Source organism: Tachypleus tridentatus, chromosome 12 (assembly GCF_004210375.1).
Source record: "Tachypleus tridentatus isolate NWPU-2018 chromosome 12, ASM421037v1, whole genome shotgun sequence".
Classification (NCBI taxonomy): Eukaryota; Metazoa; Arthropoda; class Merostomata; order Xiphosura; family Limulidae; genus Tachypleus; species Tachypleus tridentatus.
The window spans coordinates 85685057-85708155 of NC_134836.1; the positions used below are offsets into that span (position 1 = coordinate 85685057).

At 33.4% G+C, this 23099-nt stretch overlaps 1 protein-coding gene across 3 annotated transcripts in view; it reads left to right on the forward strand.

The window, feature by feature from the left end:
* LOC143233878 (bestrophin homolog 15-like) overlaps positions 1-23099 on the forward strand; it is a 56541-nt gene that overhangs the window by 24691 nt on the left and 8751 nt on the right. For all 3 annotated transcript variants that reach the window (XM_076470727.1, XM_076470728.1, XM_076470729.1), the window contains 4 exons: positions 11593-11670; positions 12379-12537; positions 21088-21168; positions 22895-23046. In XM_076470727.1, coding sequence (XP_076326842.1) covers positions 11593-11670; positions 12379-12537; positions 21088-21168; positions 22895-23046 — 470 coding nt within the window. The remainder of the gene's footprint in view (positions 1-11592; positions 11671-12378; positions 12538-21087; positions 21169-22894; positions 23047-23099) is intronic.

The window sequence follows — 23099 nt, forward strand, 5'->3', positions numbered from 1 at the left end:
GTCACAACAACCATGCTTGTCCTTTCAGCCATGAATGCATTATGATGTGATAGTCAATCGTTGATAAAAGAGTCACCCAAGAGCTGGCGGCGGTTGGTGGTGATGGCTAGGTACCTTCCCTCTAAACTTACGCTACTAAAGTAGGGACGGTTAGCGCAGATAGCCCTCGTGTAGCTTTGCTCTGAATTAGAAAAGCAACAACAACAAAACAATATTCTGTTATTAAATCCTTGATAACCTTATTACTTGCTAAATACTCACTTTGTTTTGTGGAAGTTAATAACTGAGTCATTTAATTAAAATGTCTAATATATGATACCTCTTGTACATCGTAAGTCATTTTACAGTTACATTACCAAACATTATGGAAATTGAGCAAGCCATCTCTGGATTATGGACGCTAACACACACAAAAAGAGTACATAAATAGTTTTAAATCTTACTACAGTGACGATATCAACACAACAATAAAGTATTAGTTAATAAAAGTGGTCCCCAATAATAATAATGACAGGCTGCTTAATTACAATTATCGTAAAGCAGAGGCTGGAAATAGTGACGTGAGGTGGAAATATTGGTGTAGGATATTAACAGAGTTGTTTAATTCAATTGAAAAATTACAATTTGGAAAGTAATTTCCGTTTTACCAATAGCTAATTTATTATATATTTAGCCATATTAAACTGATTACCAAGACGGTAATGGCTTCTTTGATGTAATGAAAAAAGGCAGGAAGATATAAACATGTCCTAACGAGTTGAAAAACGGCTGTAATTGCAAATTTCTACTATGTTTTTAAATAGAAGTATTTGACACAATATTTAAATAATAAAGAAATTGAGATATTACATGATTTTTTTAGAATTGTTTGAAGAGTTTCTAGATAACATCTTCAGAACTCTCAGAGAGATAGTTAATAATAGTGGTTGATCCGAAAAGTGCCTCATCGTTCAACTGATTATATACTATTCAAAAACGAATATTAATTTAGGATCCCTGCGATATAAAATCTGAATATTCTGTTGCCTACAATACCTTCATATATGTGTATATTAATACATATAATGGAGCTAGATAGTTAGGGTAGTTTGGTATCTATTTGCAAAGTACGTTCACTGGTTTCCTGTTGCTTCAACACTTTCTGAAATAATAAATAGTATTATTAAGCCTAGTTTAATATCCATCTTATCATACGTCACTGAGTTGTGCTGATTTCTTTGAATTCTACTCTTTTGAGCCAAATCTAAGAAAAACAAACTATAATGTAGATATACCATTGTTACTACAACACCCATCTAACGAATCGTACCAAGACGATACAGAATGACGTAAGTTCTCGTTAGCGACCATTTTATCTTATTTTTAATTTTACTTGCAAAACTGAGCTTGACAACAAGAATTTTCAATTCAGCAGTTACAAAGTATGTTATAAAGTAATGTTAACAACTTTTCTTAAAATTCCACCTAAAGCTCTTTCTTTTCTTTTGCAAATTACTGCAAGCCCATTACTAAATATATGTTTATCTTGATCTTGTCTGTTTATTTCATTTTTATCAATTCTTAAATATTAGTGACATACTATACATAAAACGTACACAGATGTTTGTATTTTTGGTAATTTTGACGCGTAGTTGCAAAATGAGTTACCTATGCAGTGTCCTTGTATTTTAGCGTTATGGTATCGAATACCACTACTTTTTACGCTGATTTATTGTTTCTTACTATCAATACCCAATTTCAACTAACACATTGTCACTATACGTTTATTATAAATATTGTTTCCCATCGTTAGCTCGTAATTTATAATTAGGTTTAACCTAAATCTCTTATGCTGACCGGCCAGGTGGTTAAAGCACTGACGGTCGCAGGTCGAATCCCCATCACACCAAGCATGCTTGCCTTTCTAGGCGTGTGGCGTTATAATATGACGGTCAACCACACTATTCATTAGTAAAAGAGTAGCACAAGAGTTGGCGGTGGGTGGTGATGACTAGCTGCCTTTCCTCTAGTCTTACACTGTTAAATTAGGGACGGCTAGCGCAGATAGCCCTCGAGTAGTTTTGCGTGAAATTCAAAACAAACTAAACCAAAGAAGCCAATTAACTAATAAAACAACTCTGATCACGGTAACTGGAGAGGTAAGAGAGGTAAAAATTAATTACCCTGATGGACGGGATGAGTTTTAGTTTGGCTTTTAATACCAAGGTTTTTGATCAGAAATTATTATTAAAAACAAACGTGTTTTCCGTGATGACGAGAAACCCACTTGAAGTAAAAACGTATTGTCAAGATAGGTGGTATAGGTATTAAAACTTTAATTAAAATAAAGTACAGAACAACGTTTCGGCCTTCTTAGGTCATCTTCTGGTCAAAAAAGTGAGTTTGCAACTGTTTCAGGTTGTCTACATGGCTGTATAAAAGCAGATGAGCACAATTTATAAAAGACCAATAAGTTAATGTGTCAGAAGTAGTTGATATATCACATATTAAAAACCAAACCTACTTTTCGGGTATATAATTTGCCATTTTCTGATACTGATATTGAGCTATTTTTACCAACACACTTTCTTACAAAATGTAACTTTCTTATTACTTTCTTTAGAAATGTCGTTTTTAAGCGTTAAAACACACTGCAGGATTTAGAACTGAGTGTATGTTTACATCACTAACATCACTTTTCTATTATATATGTTTTAATTTGACTTCACTTTCGAATATATTACTGGGCCTCTGATTTTATCAACCTGTAGAATTTTTCCTTAATTATCAAAAGCTAAACTGAGCAGTCTATTTGTTTCTATTAGACTCTTGAATTTATTGACCATTAGTTTGTTGTGCAAGCTGTTAGAGACTCTTTTGTGTTCATTTCTGATTGACTGGTACATAGACGAACTGTTGATTTTATTTTTGGCTGAAGAGAACAATTTAAGAAATTAAAAGAAAGGTAAATGTCAATGGGAAAGTTGTCATTTTGTTCCTCTGTGTTTAAAAACAAACTAGTAACAAAAAGTACATTTTGAGAGGTTTATTTATTATGCGATAATTGTATTTCCATCTTGTCAATATATCAAAAACTCACGTATTAACATGAAACAGTGTGAAGTATTTATTGCTCGATACGTATTTCTTACACAACGTACTGATGAAAACTGAGAAGGTCCCCAATAGCACAGTGGCTAGTTTGCAGACATAAAACACTAGAAACTGCGTTTCGATATTCGTGGTGAGCAGAGCACAGATATATATATATATCCCATTGTGTAGTTTTTCCTTAATCGGAACAAATAAACAAAACAGATAATTTTGGCTGCAAAATTTTAGCATGAAATTCAGCGAAACTGGAAGAGAAAAGAAAATACTACTTTTTGTTTTTTAATTTCCAGCAGCAGAATATCCACAAGTGAAAGCATATTTATGTTGCAATTATATTATTTAATCTATCTGTATGATCATTTTCCCAATGTTTCAAATAGTTGTGAAAAATTAGGGAGAGGTGTGAATTAGTTATTGTTTTATTGTCTGTATACGTATCAGAAGTTCGATCACAATGTGACATGATCAGAAGAAAGAATTAGGGTATGACATCAGCGCCAAATATTTAATACGAATATGAACTAAACGAAAAAATAAAATAATTTACTAATGTAATATCTCTATTGTGTTATAATTATTTTGAAACAACTTGAGATAGCAGGTGTGCAGTCAAAATAAATAACTCTGGAACCTGACAGGCCAGAAAAGGACAATTAATTACTCCACGTACTAGTATGAATGGACTAATAAAACGTAATTTGTACAAAAGAGGAGTAGAGTTACTGCTCATTTCGTATCTGACACAATTGTATACTTTTCTCTTCTGCAATTGGAATAAACTGATATAGCATAATAATATACAACGATGGAAACTAGTTAATTATCCGTATTTAGTCAACGATCGAATTATAAACTTTCGAAACTTTAATTTTAGAAGAATGTTTTCTTTCAGGGTAACATAGCAAGTAAAAGCTATGAACTTAAGCAGTCTCCATTATGCGCACACAATGTATATTAGAAATATGGTTAAATTATTTAAGACCTTCTTGTGTGTTTTTTTTTATTCTTGGAACGTGCTCATTATTCTAAAATTAGTTCAAGTATATCCTATTCCTTCATTTAGAGTCGTCATAGAAGCTCAAAGGAGACATTGTGAAGGCAATGTTTCTAAAAATATCCAAACGGAATTCGTTTACTATTTCATCAGATAACAACATATCGTTCTTAAGGATTTTTGTTGTTGTAAATATGTTTGATGTAATGCTCGATCTAACACACTATTACATCGACCCCGCTTCGGATTTACAACGCTAAAATCAGGGGTTCGATTCCCTCGGTGGGCTCAGCAGACAGCCAGATGTGGCTTTGTTATAAGAAAAAACACGCACACATCATTGCGTCTATTTCTAAATGTTAAAATACAGAAGAAGACTGCATTAACCAAAATTTAAAACTTTTACATACTAGATATTATTAGATTATTGTTGTTTTTGAGCTGTAAGGTTACTATGTTAAAAAAGCAGTAATTGTGTTAACTAACGTAATAATGAAAAATATTCATTATTGTACATTAACTCACAATGTGCAAAATATTGTCAGTCACATGCTCGATAAATTTAAAGAGTTCGGTTGTAATATGAACTTGAAAGTTCATTTCTTAAAATCACATATTGACAATTCATTGAAGGTCTCAGTGCCATCAGCGAAGAACAAGGAGTAAAGTTTCATCAGATAGATATATTACGCCTGTAATACTTTGGTATTAGTAAGAAAATTCTATGCCTTAATTGGGCAAACTATATATAGAAGTGGTCGAGCGAGAGCAAGTTAAGCGAAGTAAAGAAAAAGTTAAAAAACGTGAAGTTAGTCAGCGTGTGAATGATTAGCAGTAAAGGCTGATATTTTAAAGTGAGTTTCACAGTTTAGTAGAGGTAAGGAGAATAATTTGTTTTGTGAAAGAGTGACACTTTCAAAATGTATAAGTATTGCAGATTGTGTTTCAGTTGTTAATATGCATTTAATGCTACCAACTACTTAATACAGTATGAAGCAGCTTCTAACACAGTTACAAATTTAAACAAATTGAAAAAGCTGTTACATAATCCAACATCATTGCAATCAAATATTTGAAAAGCTACAAAAAAGTGTAACGTGAATTCTGCACTTTCCATTAATATACTAAGATCTAACCAATAAAGAAAAGAATCCTGGTAGCTATGTTTCATCTTACAATGAAGAGGATCTTTGACGCATTATCAAATAAAATGATATATCTTGACTATATATGTAAAAACGGCTTGTTATGGTTGAGATTTTTTTTTATGTAGAGGAGCGAACACCGTTTCGACCTTCTTCGGTCATCGTCAGGTTCACAAAAAAAGAAAGAGGTAACTGACCGATAGCTGACCACATGTTTGAAGAAACAGAGGAACACCTTTATACCTATATTAATAAATATAATCAAACATCTAAACATGCCCTCTACATTCCTACACTCGGTTACACAACCCCCTTCAAACATGTGGTCAGCTATCGGTCAGTTACCTCTTTCTTTCTTTGTGAACCTGACGATGACCGAAGAAAGTCAAAATGTTGCTCGCTCCTCTACATAGTGCTTTCTCTATCCATACCAGCCGTTTTGACATTTATATTTTTTCTCTACAAGTGGGTTTTCTCGTTATCACTGATGTATCGTGACTGTTTATGAGGAATTTACTAATACTCAAAATGTAATAAACATTGTACAAACATTTCTTGTTGCCCAATAATATTTTTTCAGCACTTAAAGACCGAGTTGTACTAAAAGTATCAAAGGTTAAACAGATACTCGTATGGCAAAAGTATAATAACGTTTATATTTGGAAAATATTTTAAACTGATATAGTATAAAAGTTTTGAATATGATATCAAACGTACTGTAGCATCGTGATATGATTTCTGGATCGAATAATCTGTTCAGATGTGTTTTTATATTAACCTCACTCATATTATAAGTTATGCTCCGCAGTTTTATATCCTACAATTCCAAACTTTTCATGTATAAGAAACTCAATGAATACACGATGTTTATATAAAAAAAATAAACCTTGAGCCAGACGACCTTTAATACGCAACCTTCTGATTGGGAAACAGACGCTCTACCATTACGATTTAGGATACAATCCGATTTAATTGTGTTTTTTTTTTCTAATTCAATACAATGATAGACAGACAAGTGAAAATATAAGGCACTTTAGCTTCACCCAATAAGCGAGATATATTGATTTGATTTAGTCACTGTCAGGTAACGAAGACATGAAATAGTACAGATATTGTATGGACACCAAAACTAGAATAGCAGTCATGATTTTAGCTTTACTCACTGAGTATAACTTTTAAGGAAGAAAAACGTGTATAAAAGACTGTTAGATAGTATTTCCCTTCCTTTTCTATTTCATTAATAAAGCCTTTATAACCTCATTGCATGATAATTACGTAATATGCTTTGAGAATAACTGAGTCATTTGAAGTAAAAATCCTGAAACCAGATAGCGCATATGAACAGCCAAACAGCTTCCAGTTACAGTAGAAAACATTACTATAATCGATCCAGTCAGTTCTGGGTGTTCCCTGCTGTAACAGCGGTATATATTTGGAGTTACAACGTTACAATCAGGGGTTTGATTCCCCTCGGTGGACACAGCAGATAGTCTGCTGTGGATTTGCTATAAGAAAAGATAAAAACATAATTTCGGATGAGGGATACTAACGCACACATTCATAATGGATTATATTTCTAGAAAGGTTTTAAACCATTATATACTCTTATATTTTTCTGTATAACAATAATAATGAACTACTCGAAAACATTCGTATTAGGGGCCATTTTTAAAATTGTATGTACTCATATTGGGCCTGGCATGGCCAAGCGCGTAAGGCGTGCGACTCGTAATCCGAGGGTCGTGGGTTCGCGCCCGCGTCGCGCTAAACATGCTCGCCCTCCCAGCCGTGGGGGTGTATAATGTGACGGTCAATTCCACTATTCGTTGGTAAAAGAGTAGCCCAAGAGTTGGCGGTGGGTGGTGATGACTAGCTGCCTTCCCTCTAGTCTTACACTGCTAAATTAGGGACGGCTAGCTCGAGTAGCTTTGTGCGAAATTCCAAAAAAACAAACAAACAAAAGTACTCATATTAATATGAGTATTCTTTTTGTACTGTCTGTCACACCGATCCCTCGTCTACTCAATAATAATAGATTAGAAGGTCACTAAGTAGATATGTTGATGTATTACGAGATTCAATAGGAATAGCTTAGTAGGTCCCTAGGAGATAATTTGATTTGTTACGGTTTTTGGTAAAGACTACATTCGTAGTTTAATGTGTTACGTTATTCAGTAAGAATAGGTTAATATTCCTTAACATGGGTTTGACACAATACGAAATTCAGTAAGAATAAGTTAGTATACCTATAAATGTATAGCTTCATACAATACAAATGTTACTAAAGAGAGTTTACTTTGGTGGGTGCCAAAGTAAATTGTTTGAAATGATATAGTGTTTAGTAAGGATAAGTTAGTAAACTTCTAATTGAATGGTTCCATATGATACGATGTCTAGTAAGCCAGAAATGCTGAGTGTAATATAATACAATGTTTTTTTATTATCTGAAAGTTTTCCTTAAGGAATGTACTAAAGTGTTTCAGTGTTATTACGAGAAATGAGTATCTAAAAGACGTAAACATGCCTAAAAGAGATGATTAAAAGCCTTACTTATAAGATTCATCACTTAGTTTATTGTTGCAATGAAAAAACAAAGTATAAAGATAGACATATCAGTTAACAAAACATTGGTCCCCAGTTATGTACTTGCCGTCAGCCTCTTAATTATAGTGATCTGTAAGTTAGAGGCCAAAAAAAGGGTTGGAGAGGGAACACTGGTGCAGTGTGTGAGTAACTTTGTTTAATATATAATTTAATATTATAATTTGGGAAGAAATTATGTTGTATCAATACCTAGTTTATTACATATTTAACAATATTAAAACCGGATCACCAATTGGAGATCAAAACTCTAAAGGTTTCTCTAACTATGAGAGGTAAATAGATATCAGCACGTGTTAGCGAGTGACAAGATCATTTGCGTCATGTTTTTAAAGACAAATTTCAACACACTGCATGTAATAAATGTTGATATATGCAGTGTACATACGGATGTCACATTATTGTTAGAAAAATACCAAAATACTTTTACTACCACAAAGTCGCAAATATCATAAAAAATTACATGAATTTCTATTTGGTGACCATTTTAGCTTTTGTTAAGTAACATCCTCCAAGATGAATGTTGTGTTCTGAAACGACAGTTTCGTGATTGAGCAGTTCCAAAGTATGTTATAAAACAATAGTGTCAACTTATATTTAAAAAATATCTTATGTTGTTTCTTTTTTTCGAAATTAGAACTACTTTATGACTGAAACATATCATATTTATATTAATGCTGTTGATTTATGTTAAATTTTACTGAAAAAATAGAAATTTTAATTTATGGTTAAATAATAGTGTTGCACATATGCGGTTTGTATCTTTTTCGATGATTTATTTGTTGTCATTTACTTTTATTATAGAGATTTTTTGGTTATAATTTGTATTTAGGACTAACTGTTTTAAACTAATCTAACTTTGCTAGTTATTATTTGGATTACGGCCGAAAAATATCGTTAATATAGAAGTTACCTAACTGGTGATACAATGCATGCTGATCATTATAAGTAACACATATAAACGAGTATAAGTCTTCAGCTATATTACGGCGAGGATGGTTTTTAGTTTCACTTCTATTACTAAAGCTTTTTTCATAATAAGTTACTGCAGACAAACGTTTAACAATTTCGTGCTACAATTTTATATTCTACAACTTCAAACTTTTCATGAATGAGAAACTAAACAAATAGACTTTTTTTTTTTTTTTTTTACAAAGAGTAGCAATTTTTGACCTAGACATGACTTGAACACGCAACCTTCTGACCTGTAGTCAGACGCGTTACCATTTTACCTCCAATGCTGTTGATTATAGTTAATTAATTCAAAAATTAGAGAATGAAAAATATTTGACATTACAAATTTATCAACAAAGATATAAACTTGTGATTGATTTAACCTCTGCAGTTTTTAGTTTCACTCACCTTTAAGGAAGCAAAACTCGCGTGTAAAAGTCACTGTAAGATAATATTTCCATTTTTCTTTTGTTATTAAACTTATTACGAACAACTCCTGAATTATAAACTTTTGAACCTTTAATTATAAGAGGGTTTTATCTTTTAGAGTAAAATAGAAAGCAATAATTAGTTTCTGTGGAAACCCGTTTCACTCGCACACATTATACGTTTGGAATACGAACTTAAAGGTTTCATTTATTATGTTTTTTTATTTTGGAAAGTGGTCATTGATATAACTGTGAACCAAGTACAGCTTATTCTTATTGATCACATTTGACATCAGATTTCATACAATACACTGTCAATGCCTTTTTTAAATATCTAATTCGGAATTTGTTTAACATCTTAGTGTTTTGCAAGACACATCATCTAGTAGAATATGGCTCTTAAGGACTTTATTTGTTGTAAGTGTTTGATGTAGTATTCGAGATGACACGCCACTGCATATATTTCTAGATGTAATAGACGTTAAAACGCATAAGAAAGTTTATACTAAACAGAAGTTGAACAGACTTTTATGTACCAATTATCACTTAAACGTTGTACCTTTTTTTCAGTTACTAATCGGCGTTCTTATTACAGTACTAAGCGACTTCTATCGCAGTTTTTAAATCCTAATAAAAATGGGAGTCATTTCATAACCTATCTTCGTGTCGTATTAATAGCATAGTTATTAATTAAAAAATAAACAGATTAATCATTTCTAATATACAGAAAAGCCAGTGCGATTTGATAACACTATGTTCCAGCAATGGCTTTTATGTCATGTCGCTGAAGGTATAAAATGAAATATATAGACAACAAAACTGGAAAATATTTGTTAATTTCTTAATTTTGAGTCTCCGTTGATTAAACAGATTGTTTTTGTTTATTTAAAACGTTGATGACATAAAAGAAAATAGCTTAATTCAGAGACGTTTGAGTTTAAAATTGAAGCAATATTTTTACTTTTATGATAAATATTATGTACTTGGTTTTAGGCTAGATGATCCTTCACTACATCTTTAATTTTAGGCTTATTATACCAACATTAACTATATTTGCAAGGTTTCACAACATCCCCTCCCGTCCTTCTTGCATCCCCGTTACTAAAATAATAATGAACAGACAATAATCGAACTATTCTATCTGGATGAATACATTTTGGCTCTTATGACTCCTCCTATTTTGAGAAACTGAGCGTGGCGTGACATGACACACATTGGCTTTTATGTTAGATGCCACGTTAGATTTCACATTATACTACTTGTGTATAAATTATATGGCAACACTCTAAATATAAGAAACTTTTTACAATTATTCGATGTTTATCTATAATATTTAAGTTTTCGCATAGTTTTTTGTTTACAAGTAAAACCAAATTTAAAGAATAATGTCAAACACATATGGTAGAAGTGTGATAATATTTATCATTGAGAAGTTTTTTTGAATTTTATTTAGAGCATTCGTTTCTGTCCAATTTTAATTTTTGGGTTAACGGAATTGTTCTGTTTTCAGATCTTTCCTTTTTCGTAAAGTCAATAATATAATCAGGTAGTACCTTCGGTTTTGGATTTATATCGTTTAAATTTTTCATAAATGAGAAGTTAAAATATAGCAGATTAAATGCTGAGCTAGATGTGTTTCCAACACACATCATTTTGACCTGCTGTTAAATACTATTATTAATCCACCGGATGTCTTGTTTATTATCCAATATAGAAAAGAGGCTGTTAAATGTTGTTTGAAAAAGCTACAAAATATAGTTTTTTTTATTAATCTCGCATATTTATTTTCATAATTGATATTTTTCTTGAAAAATATTAATTATCGGAGTTTCTGCAGTTTATTTTAATAATATGTTTCTGAAGACAAATAGTTTCTGTGCGTTTTGGTAAAGTAAAATATACATTTATCAGCTGTTTTGATAGAATTTTTAAAATTCACGATACAAGTTGATCTAAATCAATGTAATATTCAGAAGCTTAACGATTCTTTCATCTTGTAAAGGCCCCCTGCTAGTACAGCGGTATGTCTAAGGATTTACAACGCTAAAATCAGGGGTTCGACTCCCCTCGGTGGGCTTAGCAGGTAGCCCGATGTGGCTTTGCTATAAGAAAAACACAACACAACTCCTCTTGTAAATAGCCCTCCAGTGGTATGTCTGCGAACTTATAACACTAAAATCCGGGTTTCGATACCCGTGGTGGGCAGAGCACAGATAGTCCATTGTGTAGCTTTGTGCTTAATTCAAAACAACAACAACATTTTGTAAATATATGGTAGCGAATCTGTTGGACTATCAAATAATTTAGATTTACAACGGTGGATTCTATCTCATATGAATGAGTAATTTAAACAAATTTTATATCTATTTTCGTACAGGAGTTCAATGAATTTCGATCGAAGTGTGGACTACTTTGGAGTTACGACTGGATCAGTATTCCTCTTGTGTACACTCAAGTACGCCTGTGATATATTTTTTTCAAATGCACCGCTCCCTTGATGTTGTTTTGTTTGTTCTAAGTTACAGAAATAAAATCTCATGACACTTAAACATTTGCCATTGTTTGTTCGAGGAAAATATCTTTCGTATAATAGGAATATGATGTTATTTAGTAACCTACAGAGTCGAATTTTGAATACTTTTGAATATTTATGTTACATTTCTAACATAAGAAAATGTTATTTCGATATTTTGACACACGCCGTTATATATAAAGTTCATTTACAACTTTATGAAAAATGTAACAAGAAGTTCATAAGTTACTTATGTAGTTCGAGTTTTACGAGCACTAACTTAGACTCACAGTCGTGGCAAGTAAAGAGAATACAAAATCAAAGCACTCCCTGAAAAACATGATACAAATGTACAGAATTTTATTTCTGGTTTAGAACAAATATAACTACTTTGTAAAATAAAAGCGGAAAATACAATAAATTTTGAATACAATAATTGTTGTAAGTGTAAATACATATAATGATTCATAACAAATTGAAAAAGAGAAAGGACATGATTATTATTATTACAATACAAATCTTGTAAACAAAAAAAAACTATTCTATCTTATAGAATATATTCTATATATAGAATATATAGATATTCTATCTTATAGCTTATAAAACCTATTGAAAATTTAATTATTATATCTACAGTATCGAAATTTTCAGGTTGTCACGTTGGCTACCTATACTTTCTTTGTTGCCTGTGTTTTTGGTCGACAGTACGTCAACAGCCCAGATCCTGTCATCCAAGGTAAAAGACCTTTCGACTACTACGTACCAGTGTTCACAGTTTTTGAATTTCTTTTGTATATGGGACTTTTGAAGGTAAGCCCAATCATTACTAGAAATATTACTTCCAGCAATATTAGAAATCATTTTAATTACGAACAAATTCGGCAGCTTTAAAATTGTTTGGTTTTACATGAAACAATTGTATACACTTTGACACTTTCTATCCTTGGGAGAGAAGAGTTATAAAAAATATACGTTTAATCGAGTGCTATATTTAATTATATCTAAATACTACTGGTATAAAAATAAAATAAATTATTTCTCAAGAGATTATTTCTTTGTACTTCACATGTTTTTGACTACAGATGTATAAAGTTAATCCTTTTCTGTGTAGCATGAAAATAAAACACTATTAGTAACAAAATGCAGTAATTCAACATTGATGTTTTTTGCGTGATACAAGACTGTGGTTCTCCAAACAAATTGGTAAATAAATATTTCAGTAAAATTCCTTTGAAAAGATGATGGTGCCCTTGTCAGTGATTTTAAGGTTAAACCATATACAAATTATCTAATTAGGGAGATAGAGCTCATATGACATTTAGCAGGGGTTAATTTTTTTAAAAAAACTTGAATAATAATAATTTATTATGCAAGTTGGCTCAGGATAGTTTTTCTCTTTCATTTCTTGCTTTACTTCTACAATTCGTAAAATTATTGCATCAATAATTTTTAACTAATGTAATAAACTGAGCAATAAAAAAACAAAATGTGTTCCACTTACTGTTTTAATATATATAAACTGTTGTTATGCCTTTAGCTACAGAATAAAAAGTATATTCCTCAGTAAAACTTTACTGGTTGATAACAAATTGTTAGAAGTCAATTTTTATATTACTATCTTTGAAATAAGGTTATGGTCTCAAGCATAAAACAAGCATAATGTTTCTCACTAAAAAGCTAATGATTAATAACGAACAGCTAGATGGTAGTTATCGTCTATGATAGAACTAAAATGTATGACTATAGAGAATACCTTGATAAACTTGATTTATTCTGCAAGTAAATAGTTATTAAACGTTTATTTTATTTCAGTTATTGTTTACACTACAACGTTGTACAGTTCTCTGACAGTACAACTGAGAGAACATTAAGTATTTAATTTTCATACCTCAAAAATAACATTATTTAGGTGTTTATATACATGAAGTTTATCAATTGTACCTACATAAAATGAAATATACTTTTTGTAATTATGTATACATTCAGTGAAAACAATATAGAGATCATTTACATAAAAAGCGATGTTACATAATAGATACCACGCTAGTGGTAAGCCTGGAACTTTCGCACCCAGATGAAGCCATCTCACGCTAATTGGTTGCCTCAGATGAGGGGGAGAGGGGTGTCATAAAAATTATGAAATCATAGTTACAGATTTTGGCGCCAAATGTGTGTATACTGTCATCAAATATGATGAGGTCATAGTCCCATGTTTTTGTACTAAATAGTGTGTCGTCATGGAAGCGTTACTAGGCCGCTAGATAAAAACATGTTGTAGTACAATTTTGAATCTCAATTCATCATTTTACATAATATAAAACGAATCTTTGCTTCATAAGAGTCAGAGTTTTAAATTTACCCAATTATTTAAAAACCTGTTCTGAATGTATCAAAGGCCGATCGTGTCGACTGTTTGACTACTACCATATCTACGTATCGATCTTTAATTTCATTGTTCTAGCCATCAGTAAAATCGAGATCATCAAAATTTCTTCCTGTCTTTATCCACATCAGTGATATTAAATGACTTCTCTTAGCTTCACAATTATAGCTTATTAAAGTTTCTATGTAGGCTTTATATGGATAAAGATTGTGAGATGAAGAAATGAGTTTATCATTAAGGTGTACATTTGCTTGATAAAACAAAGAATGAAATAACAAGTTTACAAGTGCAAAGGTACTTCATCTTTTTCATATTGATACCATCAAGCGTGAACATTTTTGTCTTTACATGATGATTGGACTGGAGGTAATATCCATCACCTAATCCCAATATAGAAAATTCGATAGGTCCTCTATCACTGAAGACAGAGGATGACATTCAGTTCACTGATCCTTTTTCAGTCACTGTTGTTTGGGAGAGAGAGAAAATAAGTTTAGCTCAGATTTTGTACACTAACAGGACTTTTCATTAGGTAAGATATTCATGATTATTTGTCAAAAAGTCTGGAGTCGATGTTCTCCATCTCTTAGTTTTAGATATTTTGAACATGAGACCTTTATATACTCTTCAAAAAAAGAAATGCAAAAGGCAAAATTTGAGACATATTATTAACAAGTTTATTCGTGGTAGTTCTGTATGACATGTGTGAAACTTTGCACATTCACTGTTGAACATCCAAAGTCTGCAAAGGCGAAGTCCACGCTCACTAGTTGAAGTTTAACGTCACTCAACGTCAATAACGAGTATGCCCCCCGTGAACATCAATAACTGCTTGGCATCTCCTGCCCATGGAAGCGATGAGATGACGAATCATATCCTGTGGAATGGCTGTCCACTCAGCCTGCAAAGCTGCTGCAAGCTGAGGTAGAGTCTGCGGTTGAGGTTGTCGCCGTCGCAGACGTCGGTCCAACTCGTCCCAAAGATGTTCGATGGGGTGTAAATCAGGTGATCTGGAGGGCCATGGAAGAACGTTGATGTTGTGGTGTCTCAAGAAGACAGTGGTGAGTCGGGCTGTGTGAGGACGGGCGTTGTCATGTTGAAAAACGTCGTTGACGTTCACCATGATGGGTTGCACATGGGGCCTAAGAATCTCGTCGACGGTTGCGTACGGTCTGATCGGAAATCCTACGCAGCCCTGGTATGGTTGAGGCAGTAGACGTCGCAGTGGTGGTCCTATCCCGAAGGTGACATAACCGGATGTTGCGATCTTGTGCGGGCGTGGTCACACGAGGTCTGCCAGATCGTGGACGGTCACAAGTTGATCCATGTTGTTGGTGACGATTCCATAGCCTTGTGATGGTGCTTGGGTGGACATTGACAGCTCCGGCAACAACTGATCGAGATTCGCCTGCTTCCAACAACCAATGGCGTTGTTGCGTTGTGCTTCAGTCAGTCTTGGCGTAACTGTATTGCGTGTCGGTTGCTCAACACTAAACTATGGAAACCGAGAACCCGTCACTTTTATAGAGATTTTGCACATGTTGCACTCGAAGAACATGCAGATCTCTCAAAAAAGTTTATTGGACACGCATGCGTTTTGGCGAAAAATCCGATGTTTTCCTCCGTTTTCAAAGTGCACAACTTTTATTGTCATTTTGATCTGACAATCAGTGCCTTAACACGTGTAACATCACATACTCTGTGCTTGTAACGTTATTACATATATTTGTCTTTAAAATAACAAAAATATCCCTTTTGCGTTTCTTTTTTTGAAGAGTATATTTCTAGTTTTAATTATGTAGAACTTCTCTAGCTAGATTCTGAGCTCATTGTATCACTCATAGTTTTCCATATCTGACAAAAGGTTTTTCATTTCATGACATCAGATGTTAAATTTAGACCTGATTTAACTTCCTATTTTTCTAGGGCTAATGATCCTTTTCTGGAAATGGTATAGTACAACAAAATAGTTACTTAAAACCTCTTTCAAACTGTGTTACCACTGCCATTGACTCCAGTAAAATAAGGTAAACCATTTCCTGCTTTATAATCATAATACGTATCATAGACAACTGGTTCTTGATTATAAGGAACTCCCATGATTGCAAAAGTGAACCATTACAATCACTCATCCCTGTCCAACTGAGATAGATCGACTAGTGTCGTCCTTTATATCGATCTCTATAGTCTAAAATTTTGTTGAGACATGATAACTGAAAGGTTTAAAAATCTTCAATACAGGCCCATGTGGTACATATGCATCACCCACAGTACTAGAGTCTACAATATCTGAGTAAACATAGAGGAACTAAAATCCACCATGCATATTAACAGTGCTATAGTGGACTCCATTATTACCACTTCCTGTGGGACCTGAGAGTAAACATGTAAAAGGACGTAGTGGATGGTTATCCATCTTGAAATATAATGAGAAATATTGCATGTGACTCACCTTATACAGATCATGTTGAAGTGAACTTGTGAACCATCCCCAAGGCTCTGCACATGTCCTGTTTTTAGTCTTTAGACCATGGCGTGGGGTTAGTGTTTTGGAATGTCAAAAAAAAAGTATCCATATGGTAGGATGTTAAATTCTGGAAGGGTGTGTTTGACGTAAACTGAGCGGTAATTGTTTTCTTTGTTGTAAATGGTCTGTCTTTAAATTTGTGTAAATATTCTAATGATTAGTCACTGTTATAGAAGGCCGAAAAGGACTGAATACATAAGTTATCCTACATTTCATTGATGAAGAGTTTAACTTTTCACAGCTGATAAAAATATGAGTGAACTCTCAGATATTACAACATGACTCTCTGTTGTTGCATAAATAATTGTAGTTTTTTTCCATCAACGAACCCATGATTTTATATAGTGTCCATCCAGCTCATCTGTAAACTCTTCAAGATAATTCCCTAGAAGTGAATCAGCAATTAAAGTATAATGTATACACATAAGTTTATTATTAAATATATTGTGTATTATAATTATGGTCTAATTGATTATATTTAGTGGTTTGTAATAGTAAATATTGATTATTATAGTAACTATGTGCATACAGTGCTGACCAAAATCTTAAGGCCAATGAACATAAAGAAAAAATATGCATTTTTCGTTGTTAGACTCAAACCCTTATTTAAGGAGAGCTTCGAAAGATGAAAATAAGAAAAGGGATATAAAAAAAACTTTTTTAGCATTTAATAGGGAAAATTTGAAAACTATGAAATTAGCCTAAATACTAGCTGATCAAAAGTTTAAGACCCGACTGAAACGAAGCGTTAATCGGTAAACACGTAACGAAATTCAGTCATTTGTGTTCAAGCATTAGCGTTGTCAACATCTCCCACTGACATCTCCTGTGCTACATTGGGTAAAAACATGGCAAAGGCTAAAAAGTTGACAGAGTTTGAACGTGGCAGAATTGTTGAGCTGCGAAAGCAAGGTCTCTTTCAACATGTCATCGTTGGTGAGATAGGGCGTAGTAAAACTGCTGTTGCAAATTTCTTAAAAGACCCTGAAGGATACGGAACGAGAATTTCAAGTGGTCGGCCCAAGAAAATTTCGCCGGCTTTGAGCATGAGGATTCGATGGGTTGTCTGGCAAGATACCAGCCGATCGTCGAACCAGATTAAGGCCCTTACGGTCGCAGAATGCAGCTCAAGAACAATAAGACGGCATCTACGAGAGAAAGGCTTTAAAAACCGTAAACGTCTTCAAAGGCCACTCCTCTTTCCACACCACAAAACAGCTCGGTTAAACTTTGCTGAGAAACACCAAACATGAGACGTAGAAAAGTGGACGAAGGTTTTGTTCTCTGATGAGAAACAATTTAACTTGGATGGTCCAGATGGCTTCCAACGTTACTGGCACGATAAGGATATCCCACTGGAGACATTTTCCACACGACACAGTTGACGAGGTTCCATTATGATCTGGGGTGCTTTCTCCTCCCATGGAACAATGGAGCATCAGGTTATACAAATGCGTCAAACAGTAGCTGGCTACATTGGCATGTTGGAGAGAGCATCCTTATTAACTGAAGGCCATCGCTTGTGTGGAAATGACTGGATCTTTTAGCAGGAAAACGCTGTGATCCACAATGCCCGCAAGACAAAGGATTTTTTCATGTCGAATAACGTGATTCTTTTGGACCATCCAGCGTGTTCGCCCGAACTGAACCCCACTGAAAATGTTTGGGGGTGGGTAGCAAGGGAAATCTGTAGACATGGATGTCAATTCCAAACAGTGCATGATCTTCGTGAAGCCATCTCCACTATTTGGAATAACATTCCAGCCAGCCTTCTGCAAACGTTTATGTCGACCCTGCCAAAGCGAATGTTTGCAGTTATTCGCAATGACGGCCGTGCAACTCATTTCCTACCCTGTTTATGACTTATTTTTGGTATGATCTTAAACTTTTGATCAGTTAGTATTTAGGCTAACTTCATAGTGTTTACATTTTCCCTATTAAATGCTAAAAAGTTTTTATTTTTATTTTCATTTTTCAAAGCTCTACTCAAGTAAGTGGTTCAGTCTAACAACGCAAAATGCATATTTTTTCTTTATGTTCATTGGCCTTAAAATTTTGGCCAGCTGTGTATATGACAAACACTAAATTATTACCAAAAACTTGAATTACTTTGTCTTTGTACCAGGTAGCCAGTTATTGTGAAATAGACTTGATAATTCTAATTATGTGGTTTTTCTAATTTTGTATATTTTCTTTTCCAAGAAGGTCCATGACCAAGAATATCAAACATTCAACCTCTACTCTGCTTTTACCCTGCAGCACAGTACTTAGTCTAGATAAGTTTATAAGTGCATAATGTTTTGAAAGATCTGGAAAAGAACATGCAATATTCTTATTAATGTGACTTATAAGCAAAGGTCGTCGAATGACTAAGTCACAGCCCTACATTGTATGTGTGACAATCCTGAAAACAATCTTGTTAGTGTCCATATTTATTGTGTCTGACGTTTGTAATTCTTAAACATCCATTTCCAGATTGTATGTATGCAATTTGCTATTAGTGTCTTAGATTTAAACAGTCTGAAAGGTATAAATAACATACTTGATAACCTGTGTGTGTGTGTTTGTATTTTGTTGATGAGTCAATATCTTCAAGATTTACATTTGATCACGTGTTGTCGCAAACTGTCTATATCCTTGAACATCTGATACAAGTTCATTAGTTTCCTGAAGTTAGAAATGACATGTGGAGATTTCCATGATTTTTAATGATAGACAGTGTGAAAGCTGTGTTGTTTTAAATATTGGTAATCAGTAACTCATTCATGTAGTTTTAGGATTATTATTGGTTAAGATATGATTTATGAAACAATGTCCTAAAGAGCATTGTCTGAAAGAAGCTATACACAGATTAGAAATATATTCCGTACTTTCACAAGTTTTATGTGCCTCTGGAGGTGATCAATGGCTATTTAGAAAATGGACGAATACAGTAAGTCAATCATTTATTATTTTTTATTACAAATCATTATCTGTAAAAACATGTTAGTGTTAAGATTTTATTTTAATATAATGAATTCTAGACATTGATGGCTTCTACTGTTTCAGTATATTTGTTAAAATTCTATGGTAATAATAGCGATTAAGTATATATGAAGGTCTGCCTTTGTAAAATATGTGTAAATTATTTTGTCACAAATGAGTAAAAAATGTTATTACACAGTAATCGTTTAATTGACAATGTAAATTACTGTATTAAGTAAAGTTTTAATTATTGCATGGGCCTGGCATGGCCAAGCGCGTAAGGGGTGCGACTCGTAATCCGGGGTTCATGCTTGCCCTCCCAGCCGTGGGGGGTGTATAATGTGACGGTCAATCCCACTATTTGTTGGTAAACGAGTAGCCCAAGACTTGGCGGTGGGTGGTGATGACTAGCTGCCTTCCCTGCAGTCTTGCACTGCTAAATTAGGGACGGCTAGCATAGATAGCCCTCGTGTAGCTTTGTGCGAAATTCCAAAAAAACAAACAAACAAGTATTGCATGATATCGCTTTTATAGAGTGATTTAAAATTACAGACATATATTGTGTGCATAGTAAATGTATATAATTGTATTACATTAAATACTGTTTTTGACATTTTACTATATCAATGAAAATCTTTAATTACTTGATTAAGATATAGTCCTTATAAGACAGGAAACTTAATTAACTGATGAGTTAGTGTTAAGCGTCCATTTTAGAATGAATTAATTATAAATGAATTAGCATCAAGTGTCCTTTTAAGGATAAATAATCTAACTAGTGAATAGCATTCACTGTCCTTTTCATGACAATTTAATTATAAATGAATTAACGAGTAACTATGGATGTGATGAGACATGTATTGTATGAGTCGTGGCAGTTTAGAAACACGTTCTCTTCTTCATTGTAAGATGAATGAATTAATAAATAACTAATGAATTAGCATTCACTCTCCTTTTTAAGACGAATTAGTTATATATAAATTAATGTTAAGTATCCTTTATAGGACAATTTAATTATAGATAAAATGAAACATATATTGTATGAATGATGGTCACCTGCCATAACAGCCAAAAAACATGTTTTCTCTTTCTGATGCAATCATTCATCATGACCGCTTGTCATGGCGACCTAGCAATGTGTAAGGCGGCATTCCTTGGGCGCGACAGTTCCGGGATAACTACTCACACTATACTAAGTTTTAGTGTAATACTCTCATTATTCTACACTATAGTATATTTTTATACTCTTCTCTGCTGCATTGTAATAACAGAGTACTAATTCATACAGTAATATTTTACATTATTTTATAATACTGCACCATAACATAACAAAAAACAATATTAAAGTATTTTAAAAATCCTGCTTGAAGAAAATTGTATCTAAAGGAATTATTATAGTTCATTGCATATGGAACTTAAGGTTTGTTATGGGTAATAAAGAACAACTTTCAATCTTTCAAAACTAAGGCAGCTGTTTCATGTGCAGGTTGCTGAACAACTCATTAATCCATTTGGTGACGATGATGAAGATTTTGAACTAAACTGGATTATAGATCGACACATCAAGGTGCGCTGCTTTCTTTCCAGTTGAATTAAACCTGTGTTTAATTGGGCATTTTGATTTCAATCAAGCTATTATTAAATACAATACAAGTTTTCTTTGTCTGAAGTTATGATTTAATTTCCTACGTGATTGTGTACACAATAGAGAGATTGCTTTAGAATACTACCCGAAAGTTATAGCTAAGAGACACTAATAAAAATAATTAGTAAGTAAATCATCGAAAGAGCCCGTAAATATACTAATTATGATATTGAAATAGCAGTTGAGAATCTATTTTATTACAAAAGAACGATAAATTTAAAGTGTTAAAGTGGAGTTAGAATTGTTGTAATGTCAATGTTTAATGTTGGATTTGTCCTTAATTCACTACAAGTAATCCCTATTTATATAAACATCATTGGTATTACAAATTTATCCCTCTAAGCTTTTATTAAGTACGTTGTTTAATAATTTTTATCATAACCAAAACTGTAAATTTTGGTGCGAAGAAATCGTAATTCCCAAGATATTCTTAAATTTACTATTTGTCACTGAGTTATACTGGCGTCCAGGAATTCACAATCTTTAACCCTGAACAAGTTTAGCATTTCTGAAGTATAAAATTTCTAATATTAATGCTTGTTATGTTTCAAATATTAAAGTAAATGGATTACTTGTGGTGTACAACTCGTACATCCGTAGAGTTAATCAGTTTAAGAGGTTTGGTCTTATTTTTCCGTTTACACTTATGTGGCATGTATACATAGCTAATCTTCTCTCTTGTCTCCCACTTCAACATCATGGGCAGCAAGTGCAAACTACAAAATCCAACTAAGCAAACAAACGTTGTTTGTAGTGTCATTTGAATTATGTTATTTTTGTCGTTTTTAACACAAATGTGTTATAAATCATTTAATAACTCATTGTTTTTTTGTTTTTCTCCATATGTTTTTTGAAAAGTAAAACAATCGATTTCTTAATTAAAGGAATGTTAAATATATAAACAAGCTTTGAAAAATAGAATAATAACATTTATACGAACATGATAGGTATATTCCAGTGAGAAAGTCGCCTGTACTAATTCCATAAACAAGCAAGTTAAAAAACTAAACCATCAATCACATGAAGGAATTTCTTTTCTAGAATGAAACGTCGCATCACATTGAAGAGATATAATAGTGGAAAGCATAAGAAGCAAAAAAAACAAAACAGTAGAATAAGCGCAATATCTGCGCTGAGAGAAAAAGTAAATAAAATAACGTAAGAGTGTGTTTTCTTATAGCAGAGTCACGTCGGGTTACCTGCTGAGCACACCGAGGGAAATCGAACACCTGATTTTAGCGTTGTAAATCCGTAGACATACCGCTGTACTAGCGGGGGCTAAAGTAAGCACAATGTAATGTGTCACAGTTGTGTTACCTTAAGTATTCTCTGTTCATCTACACCAAGCCCGGCATGGCCAGGTGGTTAAGGCGCTCGACTCGCAATCTGAGGGTCCCGGGTTTGAATCCCCCGTCTCACCAAACATGTTCATCCTTTCAGCCGGGGGGCGTTATAACGTTACAATTATTCACACTATTCGTTAGTAAAATAGAAGCCCAAGTGGTGTCGGTGAGTGGTGATGACAAGCTGCTTTCCCTCGAGTCTTACACTGCTAAATTAGGGACAGCTAGCGCAGATAGCTCTCGTGTAGCTTTACGCGAAATTAAAATAGAAACAAACATCTACACTATTTATGATTTTAATCTAGGTGTCTTACCTTGGAGTGGACACGCTAAGCCGTGACCCACCACCCTTAGTCCGAGACTGCTATTTTGATGAAACTGACATGAAGTTACCCTACACAGAGGCGTCCGTCGCTTATAAAAAGAAGACTTATCGAGGCTCTGTGGCATATATGCTGTAAGTAATGGGCTTTACTTTGTTATACGTAGAACTACTTACTGGAAGAAACT